The following is a 26,511-nucleotide window of genomic DNA, read 5'->3' on the forward strand; positions in this document are numbered from 1 at the left end:
ATCAAAGGTTCTCAGTACTACCTTATTAAGTAAAAGTTGTTGCATGATTTTGCTAATCTCTGCCCTATTTTTCCTCTCTCTCAGTATGAGCTGTTCTGAAATTATGTTCCTGTGCTAGAAGACAAAGTGCCAAGTACCTAATTTAGTACTCAGCAGTTACATCCAAATTTCAGTTGTTGTATAACACCAAATATTGTAAAGACGACAAGCTCAAGAAATACTTGCCTCAGACTGGAAAATTATCAGCACTTTGGATTAGACAGTATTATTCAAATTCCATTTAAATGGTACTTTATTCTCAAGGTGGCATGAATGACTTTAACAACCTATTTGTAATGTGTGTGACCTCCATGACTAAGATAACTATTGCAGCCTGATTGCCCACAATTGGGCAGAAAAAAGATACAGGAAGAGGTTTACAAACTACTTGTGAACTATGCAAAACAACAACAAAACAAAGTACAATCCGTGGGATTTTAAAACACTTCTGTCAATTAGAAACATGTACTATGATTAGGCTCACAGGGCTTTTGGATGTGTTTGAAAATTCTTGCCATTCTGACAAAGATTTCAGAAATAATTTATGTTAAGGATAAACATACTTGATTATATTTGAAATGACCCTTTCAAAATGCATTAACGTAAAGCCTGTACACAAAAGTTTTGATAAAGCGTGAGAAATATACTCCACACATTCCATGATGTTTTATTTTTTAATTATAGGTATGGATGTAATTACTTTCTTTGGAAAAAATAGTTGGATTTTTAGCCATGGCATTCTTTCTGTCTTGAAGAGAATTTCTGACTCTGGGTGAACACTGAATACTGGGTAATTGAATGTCAAATACTGAATCTCTATAAAATAAGCTCTTTTCAACATAAAGGGTTACAGTTTAAAGCTTCTACATGAACATAGTAAACCATGAAGTCAGGTAGCTCTAAGGACATCTATGCAGATACAGAGAAGAATTTTAACCAGCTCAGTCACTCACTCCTAAAAATGGCTTTTCTCTCAGAGTGAAGAGTTCTGCCTCTTATTGCCTCTAAAAATAGCTCATATTTCTTATCCTCTTTCAATTCACTTTTGCTAACAATGATTGTGATTAGTGTTAGTGTATAACCTAACCTTGAAGCATGCTGCTGTTTGTAATGTTAGAAATTCAAGCCATATGACGAGGAACCTATACAGAGAATCTGTAAATTACTAATTCATGTCAACATAGAACTATAACCTCTTTAGTCTTAGAGAAAAAATTATTATTCGGGAACTCCTTTCAATTTATCCTCTTTCCAAACACCTCCCCTTATGGCCCTCAGAAGAAACTCAGAGAAGAGTTTTTTCCTCAGGAAGATGCTTGGTAACATCACCATGTCAGAACTGTGCTAGAATCTCAAATCACACAATAATGGGAATTGCACACAAAAGTTGTAAAGCTGTCTTTGTCTTCCCCTTTTATAAGACCGCGCAAAGTAACAGCTACGGTACAGGACACCCATTTCTCAATCCCTGATTGAGAAATTCCACATTGCCATCTAACCTCTTTTATGCTGTAAACATTTTGCTAATAGTTAACTTTGAAGCTGGAAATGAAATGTAAATCTAATGTAAGCTAAAATGGTGGTGGTAACTGAGTGTGGCTGCCTCTGCAGGCCAATGCTACTACACTCCGTGGCTGAAGAGCAAGCAAGTTGCAAGGAGATGGCAGTCAAGTCTCATTAGAAAAATCCCTGTTCCTTCCTTTTTTGTGGTGCAAGCAGAAGAAAGCATCATGGAACTGCAAATATGGTTCCAGCAGAACATTAGGTGCTTTGTACAGGAGTCATTCAAAATGTCATTGACCATCAGCTCTCTCTCTGTGGTACTTCCATAGCTAGCATTTCAGAGCTGTTATGCCTCATGTGATAACCAGTATGTAAGTACAGTTCCTTTTCTTCAGCAAACCAGCGGTAATCCCTGATCAGATTGAGCCATCAGGAGTCAGAGTGTGCTGCAGACATCCCACCAAACCTGCTCAGTGGTATGGCACAAGCAGCTAACATAACAAGAAAGTTGGTTCTCATGTCTTTCCCCTGCACGTTAGACAAAACATGACCTGAGACACCTGATTGATCCACGGAGTCTCACAGGAGTCTTACATGCAATAACAAGGGCATGGATCTTGATCCTATAACTTCAGTCAGAGGGTACACAACAGCAGAATGGAGATGGGTATGTCTCAGGTCATGTTTGTGGCTGCAGGGGAAGGACATGAGAATCAACCTTCTTGTTATGTTAGGTCCTGTACAGAAAGGAAGGCATTCCCCCTTGTATCAAAAATGCTAGGGGTCTACTGCCAGCCAGAAACAATTTTCCTTTCACAAGATGAAATAAATTTGTGAGGAAACCACGTTCATATTTAAGAAATCTGAGCAGCAAAATACTGACCACAGATAGCTTTGCGTCCTTTCAAATATTTCTCAGGAAATGCAGCCCTTAGGCTTGTATTTTATTTTATTTTATACAAGAAAGACCAAGTTATGAAGACTGTATTTCATAGAAAATAAAAAGTAATTAAAGAAAGCAATAAAAGTCACTTCGAGTTTGCTGCAGGAAGCACAATCCAACAGCCTCTAGTACTTGGAAGGATACAATGAGATCAGGGGATACTTGATTGTTTCTACCTGAGCACTAAGAAGCATGTGAAAAAAACTCACAAAACACTCCAGATTCTTCAGAATCTTGCAAAGTTTCATATGCTGTATCTCATTACAGGCATGTCACTCATACCTTTATATAATGAAGGCTTTATCTTTTTTTATATATAATTGAAGAACTTCAAAATTACGGGCAAGCTATTTAAAATATTGTTTTACACACCCTTTGATAAGTATGAGCGCAATAAAACAGATCCTTCAAAACCTGCTAGGTGCTGCCTACACAGAGTGCCAGGCTTTCAGCCTGTGCTAGTCAGTAAATGAAATCTCATGGGTTTGGGCCATTTGGGACTCGAGTTTCAGATTCTCTTAAGCGCACAATTTAAGGCTTTGTTGTAATTGTTTCAGAAGAAACAATCACTCCTCAGTTCAGGATTAAAACCTAGTATTTGTGTTTAAAGGGGCATTTCAAATCTCAATGCTAATAGGTAAATGTGAGGCTTACCTTCAGAAGCCAGTGAATGGTAGTTCATGTACTGAATTCTGCAGATCTTTTGTTTGTTTCTGTGATGTTTTGAATGTGCACTGAATGGTTGTATTTTTCTGTCACTTTCACTTCCCAAACTTCCTGATACTGTTTATTAACATAGAAAGGGCTTTCCCACTGTTTTTCCAACATGAATCTGGCTGTATGACAAATACGTAAGGTTTTAAAGTAGTAGATCCCTCTGCTGCTTACCCATGAATATGATGACACCATCTCATTATGATCAGAAAGCTCCATATAGAAAACATTCTACAGATTTTATTTACAATTCATTGCTGCCAGCCTATACTAATCCCCCCGCATATAGTCATTTGCTTATTTTCTGTATATGCCTTTTATGAATTGGCCTGTTCCATAAATTACATCTCTAGCCAATATACTGGATAATGCTGGCTTACATTAACTTAACTGCTCACATTCATTTTTGTGCTACAAGTAAAAACAATTGCCTATCTGTTGCAGGGAGATGTGGAAGGAAATAACAAGCAAGGCAGCAAGGTAAATCACTCCAGGTGGAGGGTTTCCAGCCCACCAGGTACAAGGCTGCGCCTGGCAGCACCTCCCTGTGCCCAGTGGCAAGTGGAGCAAGAGTGAAGGTGTATTACAGGCCTGTGGGGTGCTGCACAGGATGGCCCTGTCACATCTGGTGGCACCTGAGATCACTATCACCAGACTGAGCCATCAGGAGACAGAGTATGCTGCAGACATCCCGCCAAACCTGCTCAGTGGTATGGCACAAGCACCCAACATAACATACTTGGTGTCCAGTAGAAGTGTAGGGGGGTTTTGTTAGTTTTTCTTTGAAGGCTGATTTTTCTAGAAGTGCAGCCACTGAAGCTGGAAGCATTAACTCTGTTGTGAGAGCACTGCTCTGCCTTGTACCAAAGGCTCTGTTGTGCTGGCATGCAGCACAGTGCCCAAAGCTCAGGATGTTTCAGCCTATTTGCTTTCATTTGTATTTGAGTTAATCTGGCACAGCTGCTGGAGAATAACACCATATATTAAGGGTCATTTTAATCAAATGGATCCTTGATACTGTGATTTCTTCCTACTGGCAGTTTGCACAGAAAAGGCAATTAACTACAACTCTAAACTGATGGTATGACCTTAAACAAAATTAATTATGTCAGATTCTGTCCTGGCAACTCATTCCGCAGAGTATGCATGGAAAAGTCAGAAAACCTGTTGCAACACTGTTATACTTAAACCAGCATATCTCCAGCCAGAGTACAAATGAGAGTGACTTTTGGGTAACTCTCTCCTATGGAAGGCACTGCAGGAGAAGCCTTGTTCTGTCCTTGAGAAGAGATTCCAGTTGAGACAAGAAAAATGGAGAAATAGGGTCTATGTCATTTTGGCCTGAATTCCTTTCCTTCTCCCTCTTCTTCTCTCTCTCCCGCTCCTCTCCTCTCCCAAAAGTAACCTTAAGAAAATTTATTAGGATTAATGAGTTCATGTGTACTAAAAATTTGAGATCCACAAACCAAAGCAAAACCACCCAATTTAAACGGGTGCATGTTCCTTTATTGTATAGGCTATGTGATAGGTATGGTACACAGAATGTAATATCTACACTATGAAGGATCTTAGACATGTAAAATAAAGAGAAATTCACACATGACAATCAGCTGTACTTCTCCCTTTGTTGATTTTTGTCTTGGTCCTTTTAAAGATTAAATATATGTGTCAGCGAGTCCCACTGAAATTTTCACGTGTTGGGCATCAGATCACTTATGTAGAGTTCTGAAATACTGTTTGTCCTACAGTCAGAGCTTACAAAGATACAGCCTAAGGGATCTCAAGTAAATATTGATGAATAGTGAAAGCTTCTATTATCTTACCTTTTGCCCACAAGAATGCAATAAGCATAAATTTAGAAGAGTGATCTAAAAGTTCTATCTGGCACATTCTTAAATCATTAGTGAACACACTTAAAATACTGCTAAAGTTTTCCTCTTTTAATAAAGTAAAAAATAATTTATTTGGTTCTCTACAGCAATTACTTTTTGTGGGAAACTGATGAAGATGGTTTATCTCTGTATCTCTACAGGTTGTGAAGGAAGTAATTTTGCTCTTTCTCTTTCTTTGCTGCTGCTGTTTTAAGTATTCTTCCAGGAAAGGCCCAACAGAGAAGGTATGTTCTCAAGGCTGGCAGGCCTTGGCTGATGTGCCTCCCCAAATTCAAATTTGAATGACAGTATCTTTAGTTTTTGCATGTCTGGTGGGTGGTGTGGCTGAGAGAGGGACAGCTTTCTGAGTTAGAAGAGGCCAGGGATGAGGTCAGTACCACAGGCATACCCCGATGGTGACGGTGAGGGCGATGGCTGCAGCAGATGTTGACCAGGAAAGGCGGTGAACAGAGGTGGTTCTGCAAACTCTTGTTTTGAGAGAAGAAACGAAGCAGTTGCAGCCTCCGTGAGACACTTGTCATATTCGGAATAAGATTCAGTAAATTATATTCAATCGTTCTGGAAAAACCAAGAGCAAAATTATGGTTAAGATAGAGTGTGCAGAAGCCAATTTCTTTAAGAGCAATTACGTAGCCTAATGATGTATTCAGCCAGGAGATTTAAGACTGCAAGCTGTCCTAGAGTAGTTAAGCTGAATCCAAGGCAAGTGACCCAGCCAGCCTTCTTCACAGCATTTCTTTCTGCATTTTTGCTTGTATTATTTTAATCTTGGCATGACAGAGTTTTAGGGTGTTTGTCCAGGAGCTGAGACAGACAATGGGTTATTATCTGCCATTGGAGGGGAAACAAAATACACGTCAGTGCTGAATTGGGCTTAATGATCCTCGTGGGTCCCTTCCAACTCAGGATATTCTGGTATCAGGATATGCCACGAGTGCTGAAACGCTGGTGGCGAAGGACAGCCGACACCTGCCTGAGGTACTCCCAGCGTTCACCTGTGAGCCGCTGTGCTCTCATTCAGCACGCACAGCGCGTCTCCGAAGAGCAGAGCGAGAGAACTGTTATCTTAACACGGCTGCCAGTGATAAAAACTCCGCAGTCGGACAGACTCCCGCTTGTCCCGCGCTGGGTATTTATCACGACCCTCCGTGTCTGCGTGGGCCCGGGCCGGGCGGGGCCGCGGCCTGCGGGCGCAGCGCTCGGTACGGCCGCATTGTCTCCGGGCGGGGCGGGGCGAGCGGCCGCGGCGGCTCCGCGCGGGGCGGGCGGGCGGTACCGTGGCTCCGCGGGCGGGGGCGGCGCTGAGCGAGGGCAGCGGAGCGGGGGCGGGCCCGCCAGCGCCCGGCGCTCGCCGTCTCCTTGCCGACGGAGGAGGGGTCGGAGCCGCCCCCGTCCCCAGGGGCTGCCGCCGGGCGAGCAAGGCGGTGCGAGGCGGCCGAGGTTAGCCGCCGCAGCCCGGCCGGAGCGGGCAGGTCCAGGCTCCGCCCCGCGTCGTCCCAGCCCGGGCACCCGCAGCGCCGCATCGGGTGAGTACCCGCGCTCCGGAGCGGCTCTGCCCTGGCCCCAGCCCCGCGGAGGGCGGCGCAGGCCCTGCGGCCTGGCCGCGCTTTGTTCCCGGGCGGCGGCGGCGGCGTTGGCTCCGCGGGGCGCCCCGCTGTGCCGGGGGCGGCGGTGGCGGGGCCGTGCGGCAGAGCAGCCCCCGGCTGCGAGCTCGCCCCTCGCCCCGCTCGCTGCCCCGCTGTGGGTGCCACTGGCCACTCGTGTGCCGGGGGCACGGCGGGTCGGCGCGGCCCGGGGGAACCCGCGCAACAGGTTCGGGCATTGTTCGTGCCGCCGCTACATACGTGGCCGCGGCGGCGGCGGGGGGGTTTCCCAGGGGGGCTCCCGAGTGGCCGCCGCCGGTGGAGCTTTTGCCTTTGTGCGGGCGCGGGAGGGCGGCGGCCCCTCCCGGCGGGCCCCGCCGCGGGTGTCACGGCAGGCTCGGGAAGGAGGGAGAGGCGTTCGGGCAAGGGGAGCGAGCCAGAGGCAGCCGGGGCGGGAGTCGGCTCCCTGGATCGCGGAGCCGCTCGGCTCCTGGTGGGGATTTTCGCGGTACGTGGCCGCCGGTCAGGCCGGCGGCGGGCTGGGGACGAGTCACGGCCGTGTCACTGCCGCGGCGTCGGGCGCTCCTGGGTTTCTGGAAGCGCTGCCTGGCCGGGAAGCTGATTCACTGCTGAAGACGTGGTTGCTCGTAGCTGTGGTTACCCTTTCTTTGATTTTTTGACAGGTCTGTTGTCCAGCAGTTTTGCCTTCTCCCCCATAATTGTAGTGTCCCTTGCGACCCCGTAGCAGAGCTTTTTAGCCAGGAAATTGTACGAAGGTGATGCTCTAAAGCACTGTTTTTGTTAAAGAACTTAAAACGAGTGTATGGAAGCAAGATTAGAGATAGGGGAGAGTGGTTCTTTATTTTTTTTGACTTTTTAAAAGTTTTTTAGTGAGCAAAATCGGTGAGGCTTATGTCGATAGGCATTAATAGCTGCTTTTGTCTGTTTCTCGCTCATCTTTCTGCATCCCAAAGGAAATATTGGTCCTCTCCATTTTTAGTATTGCAGTGTCTGCGGTGTCCTAACAATTGGATCTTGACTTTGTTCATGCAGTAAAATTCACTGTGATGGGAAAGTACTGGGTTTTTTCCCTTTTGTGACATTGCCTGCTAAGATTCAGTGTATTGTAAATAATAAATAGTGTTTCTACATTGTGAGATTACTGATGCTTATTAATTACTGTGTTAATAACGGTTGTCCTTTATCTGAATGAGAGCATTTATAGTCCTAATGCCATTGTCTGTACCAAGCAGAAACTTAAGAGAGAAAAGGGGGAAGGTGGACTACAGAATAGAACTGAAGCTTGCTCAGTGAGGCCTGCTGCTTGGTGAGGTGCTGATCATGCTTTGCTCTGTCAGGAGAAAAGCAACGAGGCAGAGCACTGAAACAGGCTATCCAGGGAGATTGTGGAGTCTCCCTCTCTGGAGACATCCAAACCCCCTGCCGAGGCTGGGTCTCCACCAGCGGGTTACACAGGAATGTGTCCAAATGGGGTTCCATTGGAACCATCCAAATAGATGCTCTCCAGAGGTCCCTTCCAATCTTAATAACCCTGTGATTCTGTGAAAATCTCCCACCAAAACTAGGAGCAATTACAATGTGGTTTTTTAGGGGTGGATTTTAGGATTTTGCACAATTCTTTACGTCATCGATTGCTGCTTGAAGAATCCTGTAAAATCATCTCGGCTGACTTTTTCCTGGGGTGGTATGCTAATAGATGATATTTTGTTTGAAGTTTAATTGATCAGTAACGTTAGTTTTCCTAGAAATACAATTTTAAGAGAAAGAAATAGATGTATTTTTAAATTTCTTTTAAGAATATTTAGCATAAGGAAAACTGGATGTCTTGTTAAATTGTAGGGTATAATTCTAAATTGGCCGTGGATTCGAGTTTCTCAGTGAAGCTTATGTAAACAGGGGAAATTGACATAGTTTTGTTGTTTTCTGTCAACAGAATAAAGGAGTCAGGTGAAGTTCACCTCAGTTTCAGTTGGCTGTTGCTTGGGAGTGGTAGTAGGAAGGGAAACCGGAGGAATTTCTGTAAGAACTTTAATGCAGTGCTACCTGTCAAGAATCTTTAGGAATAGATTACAAAGAGGAGTACCTTTATTCCCCAGTGACTATGATTGGGTGGGGAAGTACAAAACACCTTCAATATGCAGCTTCTGATAAAGTAGGCTTGGAAATGATGTTGCAGGATTTCCAGTCTGTCTATACTTAAGCTTTCTCAAGGACTTGCTATTTGTATCTTTGTTCCTGATCTATAGGTACATCCTCTTGCCTTCTCTCCCATCTTTTCGAGGCTGACTAGAAAACTTCCATTAATAGAAGGGTGTTTTTAATTTAAAACTGTGAGTTAGACTACTGTAATGACTGATCTGTCAGAATTACTGTAAAACCAGTGAAGTGTGTTTGTCATCTTGACTTTGCCTTTTACACAGTATATTCTAATTTGAACTTTTTGGGTTTTGTTGTTGGGTTTCGTTTCATGGGTAGAATTTGATCAAGTTACAAGATTTCATGCAAGTCTTAAAACATTTGCTGGGATTTAATGTTTGGTACTTATATGTTAATTCCGTATCTTCTAACACAAAGAGGGAGTACTTCTATTTTCTTAGCCAAGTTATTCTTTGCCTTTTTAAATTTTATAACAGTGAGTAATTTTGTAGGAATACCTTCTTCCTCTTCACAAAAAAAGCTACTAACACTGTTGTATTTTCAGTTTAGCCTAAAACTCTGTGTGGGTTACCTCTGATTGAGAGCATACTACAGGGATTCTGGTTCTTGTTACTTTCCCGCTGCTTCCGGTGCTGCCTCAGGAGCATTGCCTGCTTACTATAAACAATGTTGATGTCTACCATATGTTTTGGTAGAAAAGTGCAGGATTCCTGCTGTCCCACTAAACTCAAATGCCTAGCTTACTAGTACTTGTGAATATACAATGGAAATGTTGACTCCCCTGTCATGTAGCTCTGTAAGAAACCCTTGTTTTCAACCTCCAAGGAAATAAATTTTTAGATTGAGTAGCAAAATCAAAAAATATGGTCAAATCCTTTTTATTTAAATTTACAGAACCCGGGATCTGGAGCTCAAACTTGTAACCTTAGCAGGCAGTTTTGCATTCCAGTACCAATGGTAAGTAAGATAGGTCTCTTCCAAAAAAAAATCTTTTTAATTTTCATGCATTATATTTGGTTCTTGTGAAGCTTTGATACTGGTGAATATACTGCCTAGAGCAACATCTTTGCAGTTGGTTTTGTAAAAACTTACTTAGGCTTTAACTCATGCCTTCTTTAACTTACCTGCTTTACTTTGTTTTCCTTTTGGGACTTTAAAAAAAGTCTTTAAAAGGCTCTATAACATAAAGAAAGCTGATATTAAAGTTAAATTACATTGTTTGGCCATGCAGCTCACAGTGCAGCTTGCATTACTGTGTCTCATGTAGTGGTAGTGTCTCACAAGGAAAGGAGTGTCTGCAGATGTATTAGAGGATTTTTAAGCATAAGACTGGAGATGAGTGAATTCTACTTTTAAGAGGGTTCTGTGGTAGTGGGTGAGAGTAAGGAAGGAAGTTGTAATAGCATCAAGGTAATTGTTGCTGCTCTGATGGTGTTGATAAGCTTGTGCTGGAAGATAAATGAGAGACTTGAGAACCTTGATTGAGCAAGCAGAAAAATGTATTGGCAAAGCTTTTTGCTCTTCAGACTAAGTAAGAGTGAGAGATTTTTGAAGTGAGGATAACCTTACAGCAGATGCTAAACTCAACAAGGAAGCAAATGAAAATCAATCTGGAGTGTTGTTTTCCTGTTTCTAGGTGAGAAGATGAACTGCTGCATTTTGGACAAGCTGAAGTTTGGAATGCTGGGACATAAAGAACCCATTAAGAAGGAAATTACAATAGTTAAGAGGCGATGAAGGTATGACTTAGGGCTTTGCAGAAACAATAATTCAAGCAAGGTAGATGCAGTAGGTACTTGAGAATTCAGAGCCAAGATAAATTCCTATGGTGTTGGCATAGTTGTATTTGAGAGGTGTTCTTAGTGAGGTGTCATGAAGGCTGTGTTGACCAGACCAAGTAAAGCCAAAAAAAAAAGTGTTCTAAGAGTAAGTAAATGGATTTGATGTTAGCTTGATGTTTGGGTCACTAAATGATACCTGTGGCTGAACTTGAGAAAATAAATGCCCATTCTTGAGGGAAAGGATCAGGATGGACACATAATACATAGATGAAAGTTGCTGAGAATTATCTACGTTTTGGTGTTGGCAAAAGTCATGTTTTCTCTCTAATAAGTATACCCTCAATGCAGGTTGTCTGTTTTCTCTCTGCTGGTGTTCTGTTTGCTAATTCTTTCATTCTGCAGTCTCACTTGACCCTAAAAAATAGTATAATTGGTAAATGTATGAGTGTTGCATCTATGCAGGATGCTCCAGGGAACAGCTTAGAGAACTTGATTTTATGTTCTCTGAAGCATGTGACCATTTATTATTGATTTATTTATTGGTAGTGGAAGGCTACATGTTTTATTTTGAGGACTAGGAGAGAGGGAGAGGTGCTGTTGATTACTGCAGGTGGTTGCTGTGGCCAATAGAATTTGTGATTTGCAGTTGAAATGTTCAGAATTTTTAATCTGAGTACAAAAACTGAAGACATCTGTGAAAGTTAAGATCTATTTCTCCTGCACCCTCTAATTTAAGGACATCTTAGATAATTATTTTTACTGTGTAGAGCAGTGAATTAATGGATTTCTGAAATATTTGAACAAGATATGTGAACAGATCTGGTATATCTCAATCTCTTGTTCTTTCATGTTTGGTTAACATTAACAAAATTTTCAAGTTACATATTTCTTATTGAAGGGATTTTTATTATTACCCTCATCATGGATACTTTGTGTATTGTGCAGTGAGGACAGGGGAACACACAACTTTAATTTAAATTTTTTTTTTCCTTTTAGGCAGAGGAAATTGTTCAGTGTTTCAAGGTCCACACAAAATCTTACTATTGGACTGGTAACTATTTGGTCAGGTATCAAACCCAGAGTTTTAGGGATTTGTAAATAGTCTTTTTATTTGCCCTTTCTTCACTGTCATCTTGTTTTGATCAGTTTTCTCCACTCCAAAAGGATGACTGCTTTTGTGTCTGCTGCAGTTTTGTCTGCACACCCTACCTGACTTACCCTTTCAAACAGTACCTTTCCCTTTCATACCCTGCTACTCGAGATGGCTTTCAGTGTCATGGAGCATTTCTTTTTGCTTCCGCTCAGTCGAGTGTCACTATACTGAGCTGGGAAATGAATCCTGAGGCCCTGAGCCACATGCACTTGTAACCAATGCCAAATATGTGTATTGTTATGAAGTGGTAGATTGTTTTCTTATATAAGAATATTGCAGAAAGAACAAGAAGTTCTAGTCTTGCACCCCAGAGGAAAGTGGTTTTCATTTGTTCTGGACTGCCAACAGTTGCACTCATCAGTACAGCTGTTTGTCTTTTGACTTGGCTGCCCACGGCCTGGATTGTCCAATTTCATTCCACCCACTGTCCTAGTTCATTTAATGAAGTACTGAAGGCATAGGAGCTTTCTGATCTTTCATCACGAACTGGTTTTAGACAGTTCCTTAAAGACCTGGTGATAAGGTATTCATTTTTCCAAACACTTGTGACTTGTATGTTGGTTTTGTTTTGTTTGTTGGGTTGTTCTGGTTTTTTTTTAAGGAGAGGGAGCTAGGAGAGGAGTTTGTAATTTTATTTTACTATTCGTAGGTTTTTTTTCTTCCCCCTAACCTCACAAAGTGCTTTTGTGGTAGAATTTGCAGTCTGTATGATTCTGTATTATTTCCATGTGACTTCTGACTAAGGAAAATCTTAAGACCTAAAAAGGAGAATTTTCTTTTAATGAATTTTAGCAAAGTGGGATGAGGAAGAGAAAATGTCTCAGCTGTGCTTTGAACATAGCATTTCAATTGACCTATTGCTATGTAGAAAGTGGTGGAAGAAGCAGCCTCTCAACTTGCATCATTTTATGTCTTCTGTGGTATTCAATTCTAACACTTCAGAGTGTTAAGTGAGATGGGACTATACCAGATGACTGCAACTTCTGCTGGTTTGGCTGTCTGTTGTAAAGGAAGGAGGGTATGAGCTAGATTGGTCTTCTGTTGCTGGTGGGCAAGCTGTGGTGTGTGCAGGAAGGTAAATGGTGTCTCTCACTGTAAAAATGTGGCAGAAAAGGGAATGTGAAGATGCATCCAAAACCTGTGGCTTATTTTCTCTACTATTCTAGATTAAAAAGGCTTGAAAACTGCTACAACTTAACATAGACCGTGTGTTTGGCTTGGACTGAAGCTGGAAAGGGCAGAAAACTCTAGCAAGCTGTCATCTTTGATGTCGCATGTTGTAGCATTGTTATGAAGGTCTGCATGTGTCCTGGGCAAGTTTGCTCTCTGAACATGGCCAGTGAGCCCAAGGAGTGCTGTTCTTTGAGAGTGCGCTCATTGCCGCACAGTATCCTGTGGCTGACCTTGTTGTATGGAAAGAGTGAGGTGTTGGTATTGTGTTTCACAGCTGTACATGCAGGTGTTACTGTGCATCCCTAGTTACATTGTTTCTGTGCTTCGTACTCTTCCTTTTTTCCCCCTCTGTCACTTGCTTGAAGTCGGAGGAAAAGCTCTGCCCTTGTGTGAAATGAATAGTTGACTGTGATCAAAGTTAGAACTCAGACACACAATGTCTTTTTCTTCTCAGATGGCATAACCTCTTACTCACTTGTTTTCCATTTGCTGGTTTGCTATTCATTGTATTGCTCATCACTTCCTTTTGTTGCTCATCTTTTTATTTCACTTTTCACAGAATTGTTGATGGGTTGAAAAAGGGTGGGAAATGAATATGGAAGATGGGTTAAATAAAGGAAGTAGTTAACAGACAGTTCTTCCGAAGTCTGTTATTAGCTTTAGTTAGAAGACAAGATTTGAACCTTCAGGTGAAAATGGAATAGAATTGGAATTTTTCCAAGCTTAAATCTGTTGTGGCTGTGACAATGTGCTTTTGGATCATGGCCTAGCACACTGTTAACCTCAGCTTTAACCCAAGTCAGAGCACATTTTCAGTCTGTGCATTGAACTGCCGTGGCAAGTTGCTGAGTTAGAGTACTCACAGTGCGTGTGTAATGGAAATGGCATTGTATGGTTGCATCTTGCTTTAAAATTAAAGAAGCTTACATGCTCATGAAATTACTCAGTCTTTGTTTTTCATTTTCTGACTTCTTTAGTGTGAATTAGCAGGTTACGGAAGATCAGGAATATTTTTGTTGTTTACAACTTCAGACATGTTTACAACTTCAGACATGAAACTTCTGTGGTTTTTTTTCTGGACAGTTTTTACAGATAGTAAAAAAATTAAAAATACTAAAGTGGTTGAAAAAGCAAAAAACTCGATCTTCTTTAAATATCTGGAGTTACCTTTTCTCCTGAGGGCTCTAATGTTAAATATTTATTAGTGCTGCTCACAATACCTTAAAGAGTAAAAACCGAATACTGCATTTGCATACGTAAGCTGATGTTCATCTGTCAGGTTTTATTGTTATTTTGAAACTGTCCAGCTGAGTAGCCGAGTTCCAGTGCCTTTTAATTGAAGACAGCATTAACTAATAAATATTTACAGCCTTTTTCTAATTTTGGGGCAAGTTTGTGCTTCAGAAATTACCCTGGGGCATCAGCCCTGGAGACGCCTTCGTTTGTGTTCTCTCTTTGTACAACTTTGCTGTGGGAGAGATGGCAACCTTTAATGTAACTTTAAAGGAAGGTGAAATAATAATCTACATAGATAATGGTGATACTCGGCTTTCTCTCTGTCTTTTATATGTGGATTTTATTTCTGTGTGGAACAGGTGAACTTGTTTTAAGCTGATTCGTGGAAAAAGAGGGTAATGCTTTGTGGGTTGAAGTTAGCATCTGAAAAAGCCTGCATGCTGGCTTCAGAGAATGAAGATGTTAGTTTTGAAGGTCTGCAATTCAAAAGTTGACCTAAAAGAAAAAGTGTTTCCATTCTGTATGATCTGAGTCTTTTTTCCTTTGGTAGTTCAGAATGTCTATTGTTATTTGTGCTATTGTTTCTGCCTGGACTTGCAAGCTGCTACAGTTTAGAATGTAACTGCCCATCTGCTCCTGGGTTATTTATAGGCAGATTTGTGGAGCTCCTTCTAATCTCTGAAGTCTTCAAAAACATTAATGAATTAAACATCACAATACTCTTGTAAAAAGAGAATAAGACAGAGGAACTGAATGGAGACTAAAAAGGATAAATGACTTGCTGAAAGCCATATGTATATTTCATAGCAGAACAGGGAATAGAAACCAGATTTTTTTTTCTTACTTGTAGTCCCGTGCTTAACAGACCAGCTACATGCTCCTGTGAGATACATGCTAAAGGAATGAAGAAAGTACTCCTTCTTTGAAACTTGCAACAGATGCTCATATGCAGACTAACCCATTTCAAGACTGTGCACCATGTAGTGAGAGTATTAAAGGTTTCAGGTCTAAGAAACATGAAAAAAAATGTTAATATTAATTCTCATTAAGCCTGAATTTGTTTTGATTGTTAATGTGTTTGACCAGTGGTTTCCACTGTGTTGCTTAGAAAGAAAACACCTGTTACTTGCAGGACACCTTCTCTTTGACATCTTACTTCCAGTTGTCTAGTCAACTTGTCCCTCTTCCCCCATCTTTAATAGACTTTTACAATGGTTTTAAACAGTGTCTGGACATTGGTTCTTATTAATATTTTTAATTCGAAGACAATGAAGATGGGTAGCACAAAATGCAGGTGATACTTTCCATTCATCAGAAATTTTGCACTTTGATGAATTACACGTAGTACTTATTGTGTGCGAGTTTTTTTTATTTTTGGTGGGGGTTTTTTTTTGGTTGGGAGTTTTTTTGGTGTTTGTTTGGAGGGGGTTGTTTGTTTTTGTTTGGTTTTTTTGTTTTTGGAAGAACTTCTGAAATGTTAGATGTGTGGAGTAAAACAATGTAATTTACAGTAGTTCCAGAGTCTAGACATGATAGAGTATGCATCCTACCAAGTAGTGATTTGATTTCACGTTGGAGTGCAGCCTGAAGTATTGTTTGCATTTTTACCTGTTCTGTAACTTTTTTGAACTATTTGTTCACTACTTCCCCAACTTACCATCCTCTCCTTAATGTATATGTATTTCATCCAAGTTTGTATGTAAGAGAATTTTCTCCACAAATAGTATTAGTTTCTGCTTGTCAAGGGGATTGAACGAGTTTTCTATATCATTGGAATGCCTTTCAAATATTTAGATTTTAAATACAAGTATTATGTGAATTTAGTGTTGCCACCTTCCTGTGGAAATCTTCAAAAGAATGAACACATTGTTGCAGACTGACATTGCTATATGGATTTAATAACCTGAAAGCCTATGTCATTCTAAACAGGTTCAGTGAGGTTTTTCAATGTGCATTGAATGTGTCCCGGAAGCATGTTAAATAAAAGAACTACAAGTTTTACAGTTTGGTATATGGCATTTTATGGTATTATGGCAAAGTAGATTGCAGGTGGGCATACAGCACTCAAATAGTTTCTGAAATTTGACAAACACATTTAACCTCTTTAATTTGTTTCATATCTGTAACATTTTAGTGTATAAAAGTTGTGTCTTTTGATTTGGAAGTGATAAAATGCAGCTTCCTGAAGTATATCACTTTCCTCATGTGAAATCTGTTCTCTTCAGTGCCCTCATTTTTCTTCTGTAGCGTTTCTGTGTTTAATGAAACCAAATGGGATTTTTATTGATGCATAGACACTGAATCTGTTTCTTTCAGCTAAGTAGTGGTACAGTATTGAGCAACAAATCATTCTTTCCTCATGCTAAATTGAAAGCTTGATGAACAATTTTAAGAACCTGTCACTTTGTCTTCCTCCAACGAATTGAACACTTTACATATATTTTGTGGGTCTAAATACATTTATATCTGCTTTTAAGCAGTGTACCTTTTCAAAACACCTTTAGTAGCTCCCATTGGAAAGTAGATGCCAGCTGTCTTGGAATTGTTTTGCTTTCCAATATTAAAAAAAGACAGTTTAATTCTAAACTAAGACTGTTTAATTCTAACACTAAGACTGTTTTTTAAACGTGAAGATTTTTTTTTTCTGACATGTTCTGATAAACCTGCTCTGGTGAGAGTTTTCTTCTAGCTCTCACAGAATTGAGGTAAGTGTAAACTTCAGGAGTTTCTGGAACAAGGACTAGGTGTTTGGAATTATCAGCAGTTGTTCTCATTGGTCTGACTCACCTCCCTCCGCTCTGAACAGAATGCTTCTTTTGGTTCCAGGAAATACTGAATAAAAGAACTATTTTGATCCATGGACAGTGCCACTACTGTGGCAGAAAGCCAGGCGATGCTTTCATATTAAATAAATAGGTCTTTTCAGAACAGCAGAGAAACATGTTCCCTAGGGTCAGTAAGCTGATGCAGACTTTTGTTCCTATGTGAAAGTACAGAGATAATGAAGTTGTATGTAGGTTTGAACTTCATTCATTGATTATAATAAAGAGGCATTTGTAATAATTTGGAAATATAACTTGGGGAGGAGGGAGAAAAATCATTCAGGTATGTGTTCCACATCTTGGAAAAAAGAATATAAAGGGAACTGCCTAAGTTTAAAAGTGTACACAGAGTGGCTTCAGGGAAAAAAATGACTGCCTGAGTAATTCTCAAATTTTGTGTTTTATGCAACAAACAACTACAAGTTTTTGTCTAAAGCATACAGGAAGCTTTAATAGAATGCTTTTTTGAGTAATTGTTCAAAGTACAGGCTGTCATGGGACTCAGTTTCCTGAGAGAACAGAAAGTTGTTTGTTTCCTTCTGTAATACATGAAGTGTGAATTTTATATAATTGGCAAAATTACACTTCAATATGGAGATTTTGGGATAAGAGATGGGAATGAACATTGTGACACATTACACATTGGAACAGGAAGAGACAGTAAAAAGCTGTTGAAACATTTTTTTCTGTTTTATAATAATATGATAATTCCTTATTTGTTTGTTATGAAGCTTATTCTTTTAACATGAAAAGGAATAACTATTTTACCTCAGGCTATTTGGATTTCTCTGGATTTGTTGGGTTTTTTGGTTTTTTTTTCCTATATCATTTGTAGTTTTTATTCAGTTAACTTCCCCCATGCCAGGAAAAAATGTTCTGTGTACATCCTGAAGTATCCAGAGGGAGAATTCCAGGGTTGCAGTCTGAAGCCCTGGTCCTGGAATGGAAAAAAAAAATTTTTGGATCTGTTTTTATTTTGACTGGATACTGGCGCATACCTTGAATTGCATATTTCTGTGCAGAATTAGGTTTTTTAATTATTTGGATTGATTTGTGGAAGTATGACCTCAGAAACTTACGAGCAGATGCCAGTTGGTACTTCATGTAGGCTGGAAGAGGAGGTTGCAGTTCAGGCATCCCGCGGATTTGTCAATGAAGCAAAAAAGCTTCATCACGATGAATTGCGGTTCACAGTGCAATAAAAATTGCATGAGGGTAAGGAGGAGGCAAAAGAAGCAGAAGCATTTCCAGGTATAGGTTATAGTTAGGACATAGTTATTCGGGCTGTTGGATGTTTTTCTTCAATTGAAGCCCTGCTAATGACAGGGTAATGGCAGTGTCCTGATATAAATGTAGCATAACATATCTAGCTAATTATTATATTCTTGGTAATATGAGATAAACTGTGCAAAAGTGCAATCTTATTTGCATTTATTTTACATCTGAATGAGCAAACAGATGACGTACCTGTAAATGAATTGTAGTTTAATAGAGTTGGGAAATGGGATTTTATATAAATTATCTTGATGTCTTTGGTTGAGATTCTGCTTTGGTTTTTGTGGTTGGACTGTTTCTTAGCCCCCAATGAGGAGAAAGGAATCTTTAATTAAATATTTGTATGGATAAAAGCCTACAAAGATGTTTATCTTAAGTTTTTACAGTATCTTGGATTTTGGTTAAAGTGTTCCATGCTTGCTTCAGAAGAATTCAGAAATGTAACACTGGAAACACTGCAATTGATTTCCCATGCTTGACAGCTTCAACTTCTTGTGTTTCAGAGCTGCAAAAATTATCTGAAGTAGAATGGAAGCGTCAGTAATATTACCCATTCTGAAGAAAAAATTGGCTTTTCTTTCAGGTACGCTTTCGGTTTTACTCAACTGGTTCCTCCCTGCATAATTTGGATGGGATATTTAAGTTTCTTATTTGTGTTTGCTGGATGTTTAACAGAAATACATTGTTGATTAGTGCTTTGTCATATTCCAAAAGAATCTCTTGAACTTTTTATCTAGTAGCCAAGCTGTTGGTGTTCAGGATTTGGTTTTGCTGTAGCCTGTAGCTCAACCCACAAAGTTGTTAGGAAGTTTCAGTCTTTATGTAAGAGAATGATGATTTAGTAGCTATCCAAAAATAATCCTTACTAGTTGGGGTTTTTTTTGTGGTTTTAGAGATACGGAGTGAATGTTTTCAGGATTTTCCATTGAAAAATTTTCCTTCCTTTTCACCTGTTTTTTCTCCAGCATAAAAACATGTGGAAGCAGAATTAGCCATGCATTGCAATGGTTTGATTATTGCCAGGTAGTTATTTCAGGGAAGGCTGTAATTATTATTGTATTTATTAAAACTTCTTGAATCTTATGTTGCAGGTAACTTTTTCTCTTCCCTATCCCAGAAAAAAAAAAAAAAGAGGAGAGGGAATACTTCAAATGGTGAATGACATTCTCCTGCTGGTTTCACTGCTGTCATAGATAGCTGTGTTAGTTCTTGGTGTTCGATTGTCTGATCTAGTGTAGGTAGGTAACTTATAGAACACTTGCCAACTTCAAAAACTGACAAGTGTTGCCATAAATATTCTTCTCATTTAGTTTATTTTAGTGTGTTTTTTTAGCTAGTCTAGTTTAGCCTGCTCCAGTCACCTGAGAAGGGAAACCTGTTTTTTTTGTTAATAGCATTTATTTTGCTTTGAATTTGCCCACCGTCTCCAGCAATTGCAAATCTAACAATTCCTGTTTAAAAACAATCAATTCCCTAAGACTCAACTCACATTAAAGCCTGGGACAGTTCTTTCATAGTAACAGCAGATCTGTAGTAAGTTGTTGTTCAGCATTATATTGTAAGGGGATATTCTCATTAACTAGAGTGCATTTTCAAATTGCTATTAAAGCTGCCTGATCCATTTCGAAATACAGACATTCTTAGTGGAAGGTAATTTACTGAATGGCATTTTGAATGTTAGGAACCCTTTTGGACCTATGTAGTTCTAAGTAGGTTTGATCTTTTTGGAATTGTTTAGTATTAATGGGTGCTTTAATTTAATGAATGACGAAGCTTGATGCAACAGGGTTTTTTAGTGTTCTTCAGTGTGAGTAAAGGAACTTGACAGACACAAAATGGTTCATCATGTATCTTTAAATCAATTTTACTCCATATGATTTCACAAATTAAAATATATTACTGATTAAAAACATATACTTGGAAAAATAATATTTTAGGAAAGTGTTCTGCAGTGTTTAAGTGCTGAAGTCTCTCGTCATTTTTGAGTTAAATTGGTACAAATACTGTTGATCCTGCCTTTTTCTGGAAGCCAAACAGTGGTTTCTAATTGAAATCCATGGCTGTGTGGCTTTCATGTTGATAGGTCATTACACATAGCACAGAAGAAAAGGCAAGCTCCTAAGTCAACCAAAAGCCTTGAACAACCACTTTGGTGCAAAATGAACTAAAAACTTCCTTTTTTTTTTTTTTCTTTTGTGATGCTCTCAGTTGCTTTCCTAAGCAGTGTTTACAAGCTGGGGGAAAAACCTGTTAGTTGTTACACAAGATGACTTGTCGTGAAATAATAATTTAGATAATTATTGTAGTCTTTTTGTGAAATGTCAGGAGATTATATTTCTGGGATTTGGGTTGTGTTTTGTTTAGTCAGTTCAGCAAATGCTGTTTAAATCCAATTATTTTTCTTTTTTCTCTGCTTCCTCACTCCAGTTTTCAGGCTTTCTGCCATTCAGAAACAGAAGGGTGGACAGTCTGTAAATAACTGTTGCTTTAGATTGTTTCTGCAAGAAGCATCTGTGCATTTGTCCTTTCTCATACAACACCACTCTTCAATTCTTCCGCTTAGAATTACAGTTACTAAAAAGTGTGTTGCTGTTTTCCAGCAGCAATTCTCTCCCAGAAAGGAGGAAGGGAGGGAACACAACTACTGCAGTGGACCACTGAAAGCAGTAGGTCCTTTATGAAAATGTGGAAAATACCTGTGTCAGGGGATCTTTAAAACTCCAAATTTAGAGAGTTTGCACAGCTTTGGAAACAAGGATAAAAAGCCTGTTGCAATTAAGATTCCAACATATATTGTGTAAACAGTGTTTGTCATTATCTTGCCTGCACCTCTTGGATGGGGAGAATTCTTATCAAATTATGTCAACATGTGTGTATGAGTCTGCAAGCATGACTGTGCTTGTGCGCTTATTTCTGCACGGCTGTTACTATTCTGTAAAAAGTTGTTCTTACTGATTAGATAGAACTTCAGTTCTGTTGAAGAACTTTGTGAACCAAAAGCATAATTAAATTGCTTTAGCCATGTGAATAACACAGTTTGAGAACAAAGATGTTCTTTCTCAGGTTACGGAAATTTACTTTGCTTCATTTTCACCCAAATAAACCTGTGATTATAGCTCTCTTTGTATAGTTTTTTCTAAAATATGGAGAAGATTGTTTAGTAATTGACTCCTACATGTGCTTAAGTGTGTTGTGGTTGTGTTTTTTCCCTTAATAAAATAGATAATATATTAAAATTTACTGTTTCTATTATTGTTCGTATAACTTTTACCAGAAAGGTTTGAAAATACATATGAAGATTAAGGCAAGTGGTCGGAAGTATTTGTCTTAATAATGAGGTGACTGTTAGCTGTTTGTAAGTAGGTCTAGAAATTGTTCTGTGTTTGAATGAACTGCCAGTTTAGAGTATGTGCCATGGGCAGTCTGTGTGGTACAAGATCCCCCTTTAGTAGTCAGTTGGACTAGAAAAGTCTTCCTTTTCTAGGAGCTCCAGTTGGTACATGCTCATCTTAGGAGCTGACGAGGTTTCTGATAGGCTGGTAGTGTAGAAGGTCTAGGAGATGCTTGTTAATAATGTAATCTAGAAATGCAAAAATAATGCTTCTGGAACACTTGTATTGTTTGTCTTGAAAGTATTATATGAAAAATTGTGACAGCTGTGGATGTGGGCTATGCTCTGATGATGTTTTAAATATCCACGTGGTGCATGAGTCTTCACAGCTGAGAGGTGAAATGTCAGCTGAGGTTTCCACAGCAGTTTAAAGATTGCTTTTATCATGAGGTTTGAGACCACTTAACTGCAAAGTATTTCTTCTGCTTAAACGTCATCACATTAACTTTGTAATTACTTTTTCTTTCTGAAACAGGAGGGAAGGACAGGAGAAGTGGCCTCATTCTGACAATTCCATTATGCCTTGAACAGACGAGTATGGATGAGCTGAGTGTCACACTGGACTACCTTCTAAGTATACCAAGGTGATTTGGAAGGCATTCTGTTCAGAGCTGGGTTGGTTTCTTTTGCAGTTGTAGAAGGCATCTTTCTATTGTTTTTAATTTTATTTACTCTTCTATACCAAATTAATTTTACATAAATGTTTGTTTAGAATGTGATACTGTTTGACTGAGTTAGGAACACACATCCCAATAAGCTAAGGGATATATACTAAGGCTTGTCTATGTCCTTTTATGTCCTTATGTTCTCCTTTCTTGGGATAGCTTTTTTCATAATTTCTTTTTAATGGCCATGCACTTAAATTGCTAAGTAAATTAATGAGCCATTCCAATCAAACTCCTAAGCTTGCAAAGGCAGCATTGCTTATTGCCCTTTCTGTGCTTTGTGCCTAAGCTTTGTAGCTTGTACAGCTTCAGTGTGCACTGAGTTTAAAAATACACAGTCTTACTGAAGTTAGCAAGCAACTCATGTTTAAAGTTAAGGTACTGTTTAAATGTGCTGAATGACAGCTTGAGTATCCTGTCATCCATAGCTTGCTGTAAAATCATTGTTGAAGTTCAGTGCATTTGCCACTGCAAGCTTACAGTGACAGTTTTTGGTCCTGGTGTAGATACCTGCACTTCTATCTTCTTAAGATCCAGGGATTGTTCTTTATCATAATTTTTTTTTTCCTCTTGTGCCTCTGCTTTATAAAGAAATGAAGCCTCTCAGATAAATGCTTGCTTTTGTATCTTTTCAAATTTCTCTTCTGGAAACTGGACAACAATGGCATAACTAAAGACATCCAGTGTACTTTGCATGTTGTGATCTATAAATGTTTATAAAATACAGTTAAAGGATCCAGTGTTGGGGTTGTTTTTGTAGATAAGACTTTAAAAAATTCTGATTGGTGAGAGAGCAGTAAAGAATAATTTCAAATTAATTAAAAGTACATCAGTAGGTATATGAGTATACTGCACAACGTTTTAGTTGTGTAAGTTTCAGGGTTTTTCAAACAGCTTGTTGTCTTTTGTAAAGTGATGAAATACCAAATGGTCATCCACACAAGTCCTATCATTGACTTAAGGATTTGGCCATATTTACGGAACAGATGCAGGCATTCTTGTTCTAGTAAGCATTAATTATTCCACAGTCTCATCCTGATGTATGTCTTTACATATATCAGTGTAACAATAACTGTCTAAATGCTGAACCAAAGCACTCTTTGTACTCAGTAGAAACTGGGAAATCTGTTTGAAAGTGAAGTCAGTGTTCCCACATTTAATGTTCTGTTTGTCAGTTGTGGAAAAAATGACCTCTCTTCTCTGGTGGCAGTATGGAAAAATCATTGTCATTTTGGTTTGCGTGTTGTTTTTCAGTGGGAAATACAAACTTTTTGGCCTAAGCGCTTCTCATTTTTGTTCTGGAAAACCTGCTGAACAATGTTTGGGAAAAAGAGGGCTGAGGGGAGGGATATTGTCCCAAACCCAGATAGCTGTCCAAGCAACATTAATACTACTTTTTTTCCCCAGTTCTTTGTGTAAGGTAACCTAATATGTTTAACTTTTAATTCAGTTGTGCATGATATAGGACGTAACTACAACTGGTTTGGGATCGTCAGTCTACTGTGGATGGCTGGCTGTGTCCAATATTTGAGGGGCGTAACTGCTTAAAGTGTCTTGGGTAGAATTTCTTTGGAGTATATGTGTGAAGCCATCCTAAAACTTCAGACAACTTATTCCTAGTGTTTAAGTCTACTGTTACGCCCTTCTTTGATGGAATTTAAAATTCTCAGATTCTGGAGAGGTCTGTTCAGAACTGAAGAAGAATAATAGTGGCAATGTTATGCTGTTGTCTGTTCGTACTAAAGTTTGCTTCCTTTGTTGTATTCTCTCTATTGTGGCTCAAATCACCAAGCTTTTTATTTTTTATTTTAACTTGCATACAAACATTTGCATTGGCTGAACTTTCTAGAAGTGGTAGGTCACTTCTGAATTTGATTGGTTGTGTGTTTTGTTGGGTTTCAGGGTTTTTAATAGGTTTAATAGTAGAGGAGCAGATGCTGATACTGCTAGATTCCAGTAAGTCTAAGGAAGTAATGTCTCAAGATGCTGTAGTAACACTCTTCACCTTATTCTTAAAAGCAGTAGTAGTGTGCCTTTTGAGTTGATTTTGATTAAACATTGCACTCATGAAGCCTAAATGTTCGGACTGCTTCCAGAAAAATCATGTGTGTAATCTTAGAGGTTCCTTAAAACCAAAAGCATTCATGGACTGGCAGCCAACTTTGTAATTATTTTTTCCTTAACAGAGTAGTAAAGTGCCTTCCTCCCCCCACCTCCCCCTTTTTTTTTTTTAACTCCAAGATGAATTTGTCTTCCACCCATACTTGATGAAGCTCAGCTTAAACATGAAATAAATAACAGTTAATTTCTTCTTGTGAAACATAATGCTTACTGTTACATGCTTTGTTTTTTTGTAAGCTAAGGAGATTACAGAAGTAGCTTTGTTTTGTAATTGCAGATTTGGGAAAGATTATGTAATACTTTCCTACCTAATGTAAATGTCATGGATTTTATTTACTTATAACTTTGCTAACACAAGAATTTCAACCTGGGACATGATATCTAGTGTGCTAACTAATGTTGAAACATGGGCTCACTTTAAAGTCCTCTTCTGGATGGTCCTGTGCTGGTTGTGGGAAGGTAATACTTCCCAGCTGTTGGTGATATCCAGAGGTTGCTGCCACCACTGAACATTATCCAGCCATTGTTGTGAGCACCTTGATGCCAGCTTCAGTTTGAAATGAGCTGGAGAGGTCTGTGGAAATGCACAGAGAATGAGGAAAGTTTTCGCTATTTTCTACCATTTTTTATTTGAGCAGCACCACCTTTGAACTTTTGGCTTTGCAGCTGTTTTCAGCAGGTTTTGGGGGGGGGGGGGGGGGGCTGGGTGTTTTTTTGGGGGGGGGGTGTGTTTGGTTTAGTGCTTTTTTCGAGGGGGGTTGTTTTTTTTTTTCTGTAGTATACACAGACTCAAACCTTCTTAGAAGAAAAAGAGGTGATAGCCGTTTAAAATAGTCTGTCTTGTAGATCTGTAGACAAAGCTTATGTCCTGTAGAGGCTTTTTTTCACTGCAGTTCCTAGCTTACTTGTTCAGGATAGAATTTAAGCATGCTTAGATGGTTTCCTATTAGGACATGCACAAAGTGATATGTATCCTCAAATCTTTGCCAGTTCAGAAGTAACCTTGTGAAAACTGACATCCCTTTGTCTTCCTTATGACACTGTAAATTGATCTCTTTTCTGAGGATTTTGTGAGCTTAACAGTTATGAGACCTTTTCAGGGTTGCTACAGTTTAAATAAATACTTGTATTATGAGATACACTTCAGTGCTACTTAAAAATTTAATTTGGAATATCTAATAATATGCTGGAGCATTAAAATTGGAAGTTATTTATAAGTAAGTAAACTTAAGGTTTGTAAGACAGTGTTTCTATGAGGAAAAAAGCTATGTAGTTGCATTTTACAGGAGGCTTGAAATCCAAAGTCGTGGTATGACACTTGTTAGAGTGAATTTTATGTTTTTTAAGTGTTTTTCTTCTTCTAGTGAGAAGTGTAAAGCCCGAGGATTCACTGTGATAGTGGATGGCAGAAAATCTCAGTGGAACGTGGTAAAGACGGTTGTATTAATGCTGCAGGTAAATAAATATTCATACAATCATAGTTGACTGATCAGTTTTATGGATGTGAACCAAATGGCTGTGTTACTGTAGAGGCAGTAATTTCCTTAAAATACGGTTCTGTGATGAGTTCTGTGCAGGAAGAAATTCTGAAAAGCAGATGCTACAGCTCACTCAAGTGAGAGACAAATTCTTAATATGATGAGAACACACAGCTGTAGACCTTTTTCGAAAACAGAGTTTTAGTTAAAAAAATACAGAAATATACTCCTGGCATTACCAACTATGAGCAGTAGGAATGTGTGCAGGGCTGCAGGTGACACAGATACTGCAGCTGAACAGGTTTTGATGCAATATATGCTGTACTACAAGGTTTCCTTTGCAGTAAGATATAGTTGACTTTGTTGTGGATCATAATTCCAATCACTAATTATGTTCTGAATACTATAAAAAGTAGGAGAAGAAGAAAAGTGACAATTTCCAATAAAAAAGAATTCTAAAAAAATATTTTCACTCTTCAGAACTGTGTGCTTACAATAGAGTCCTATTTCTGCTGTATGGATTATTTTCTGATCTCAGTGGTCAAAGGAAATGTGAGATACGGC

The 26,511-nt window shown here is 39.3% G+C and overlaps 1 protein-coding gene across 7 annotated transcripts in view; it reads left to right on the plus strand.

Annotated features, from left to right (window-relative positions):
• The first annotated feature begins 6,460 nt into the window (after window positions 1-6,460).
• Window positions 6,461-26,511, plus strand: part of SESTD1 (SEC14 and spectrin domain containing 1) — a 52,525-nt gene continuing 32,474 nt past the window's right edge. The window contains exons 1-7 of one of the 7 annotated variants that reach the window (XM_048309312.1): window positions 6,463-6,617; window positions 9,747-9,809; window positions 10,489-10,591; window positions 16,125-16,244; window positions 18,796-18,875; window positions 22,159-22,267; window positions 25,834-25,924. In XM_048309312.1, coding sequence (XP_048165269.1) covers window positions 18,821-18,875; window positions 22,159-22,267; window positions 25,834-25,924 — 255 coding nt within the window. In that variant the 5' untranslated portion in view covers window positions 6,463-6,617; window positions 9,747-9,809; window positions 10,489-10,591; window positions 16,125-16,244; window positions 18,796-18,820. Of the gene's footprint in view, window positions 6,618-6,822; window positions 6,904-9,746; window positions 9,810-10,488; window positions 10,592-16,124; window positions 16,245-18,795; window positions 18,876-22,158; window positions 22,268-25,833; window positions 25,925-26,511 lie in introns of those variants that run through there. The other 6 variants (XM_048309316.1, XM_048309310.1, XM_048309313.1 and 3 more) reach the window with 6 other exon arrangements.

The sequence above is a fragment of the Corvus hawaiiensis genome, chromosome 7, assembly GCF_020740725.1.
Source record: "Corvus hawaiiensis isolate bCorHaw1 chromosome 7, bCorHaw1.pri.cur, whole genome shotgun sequence".
NCBI classification, from domain to species: Eukaryota; Metazoa; Chordata; class Aves; order Passeriformes; family Corvidae; genus Corvus; species Corvus hawaiiensis.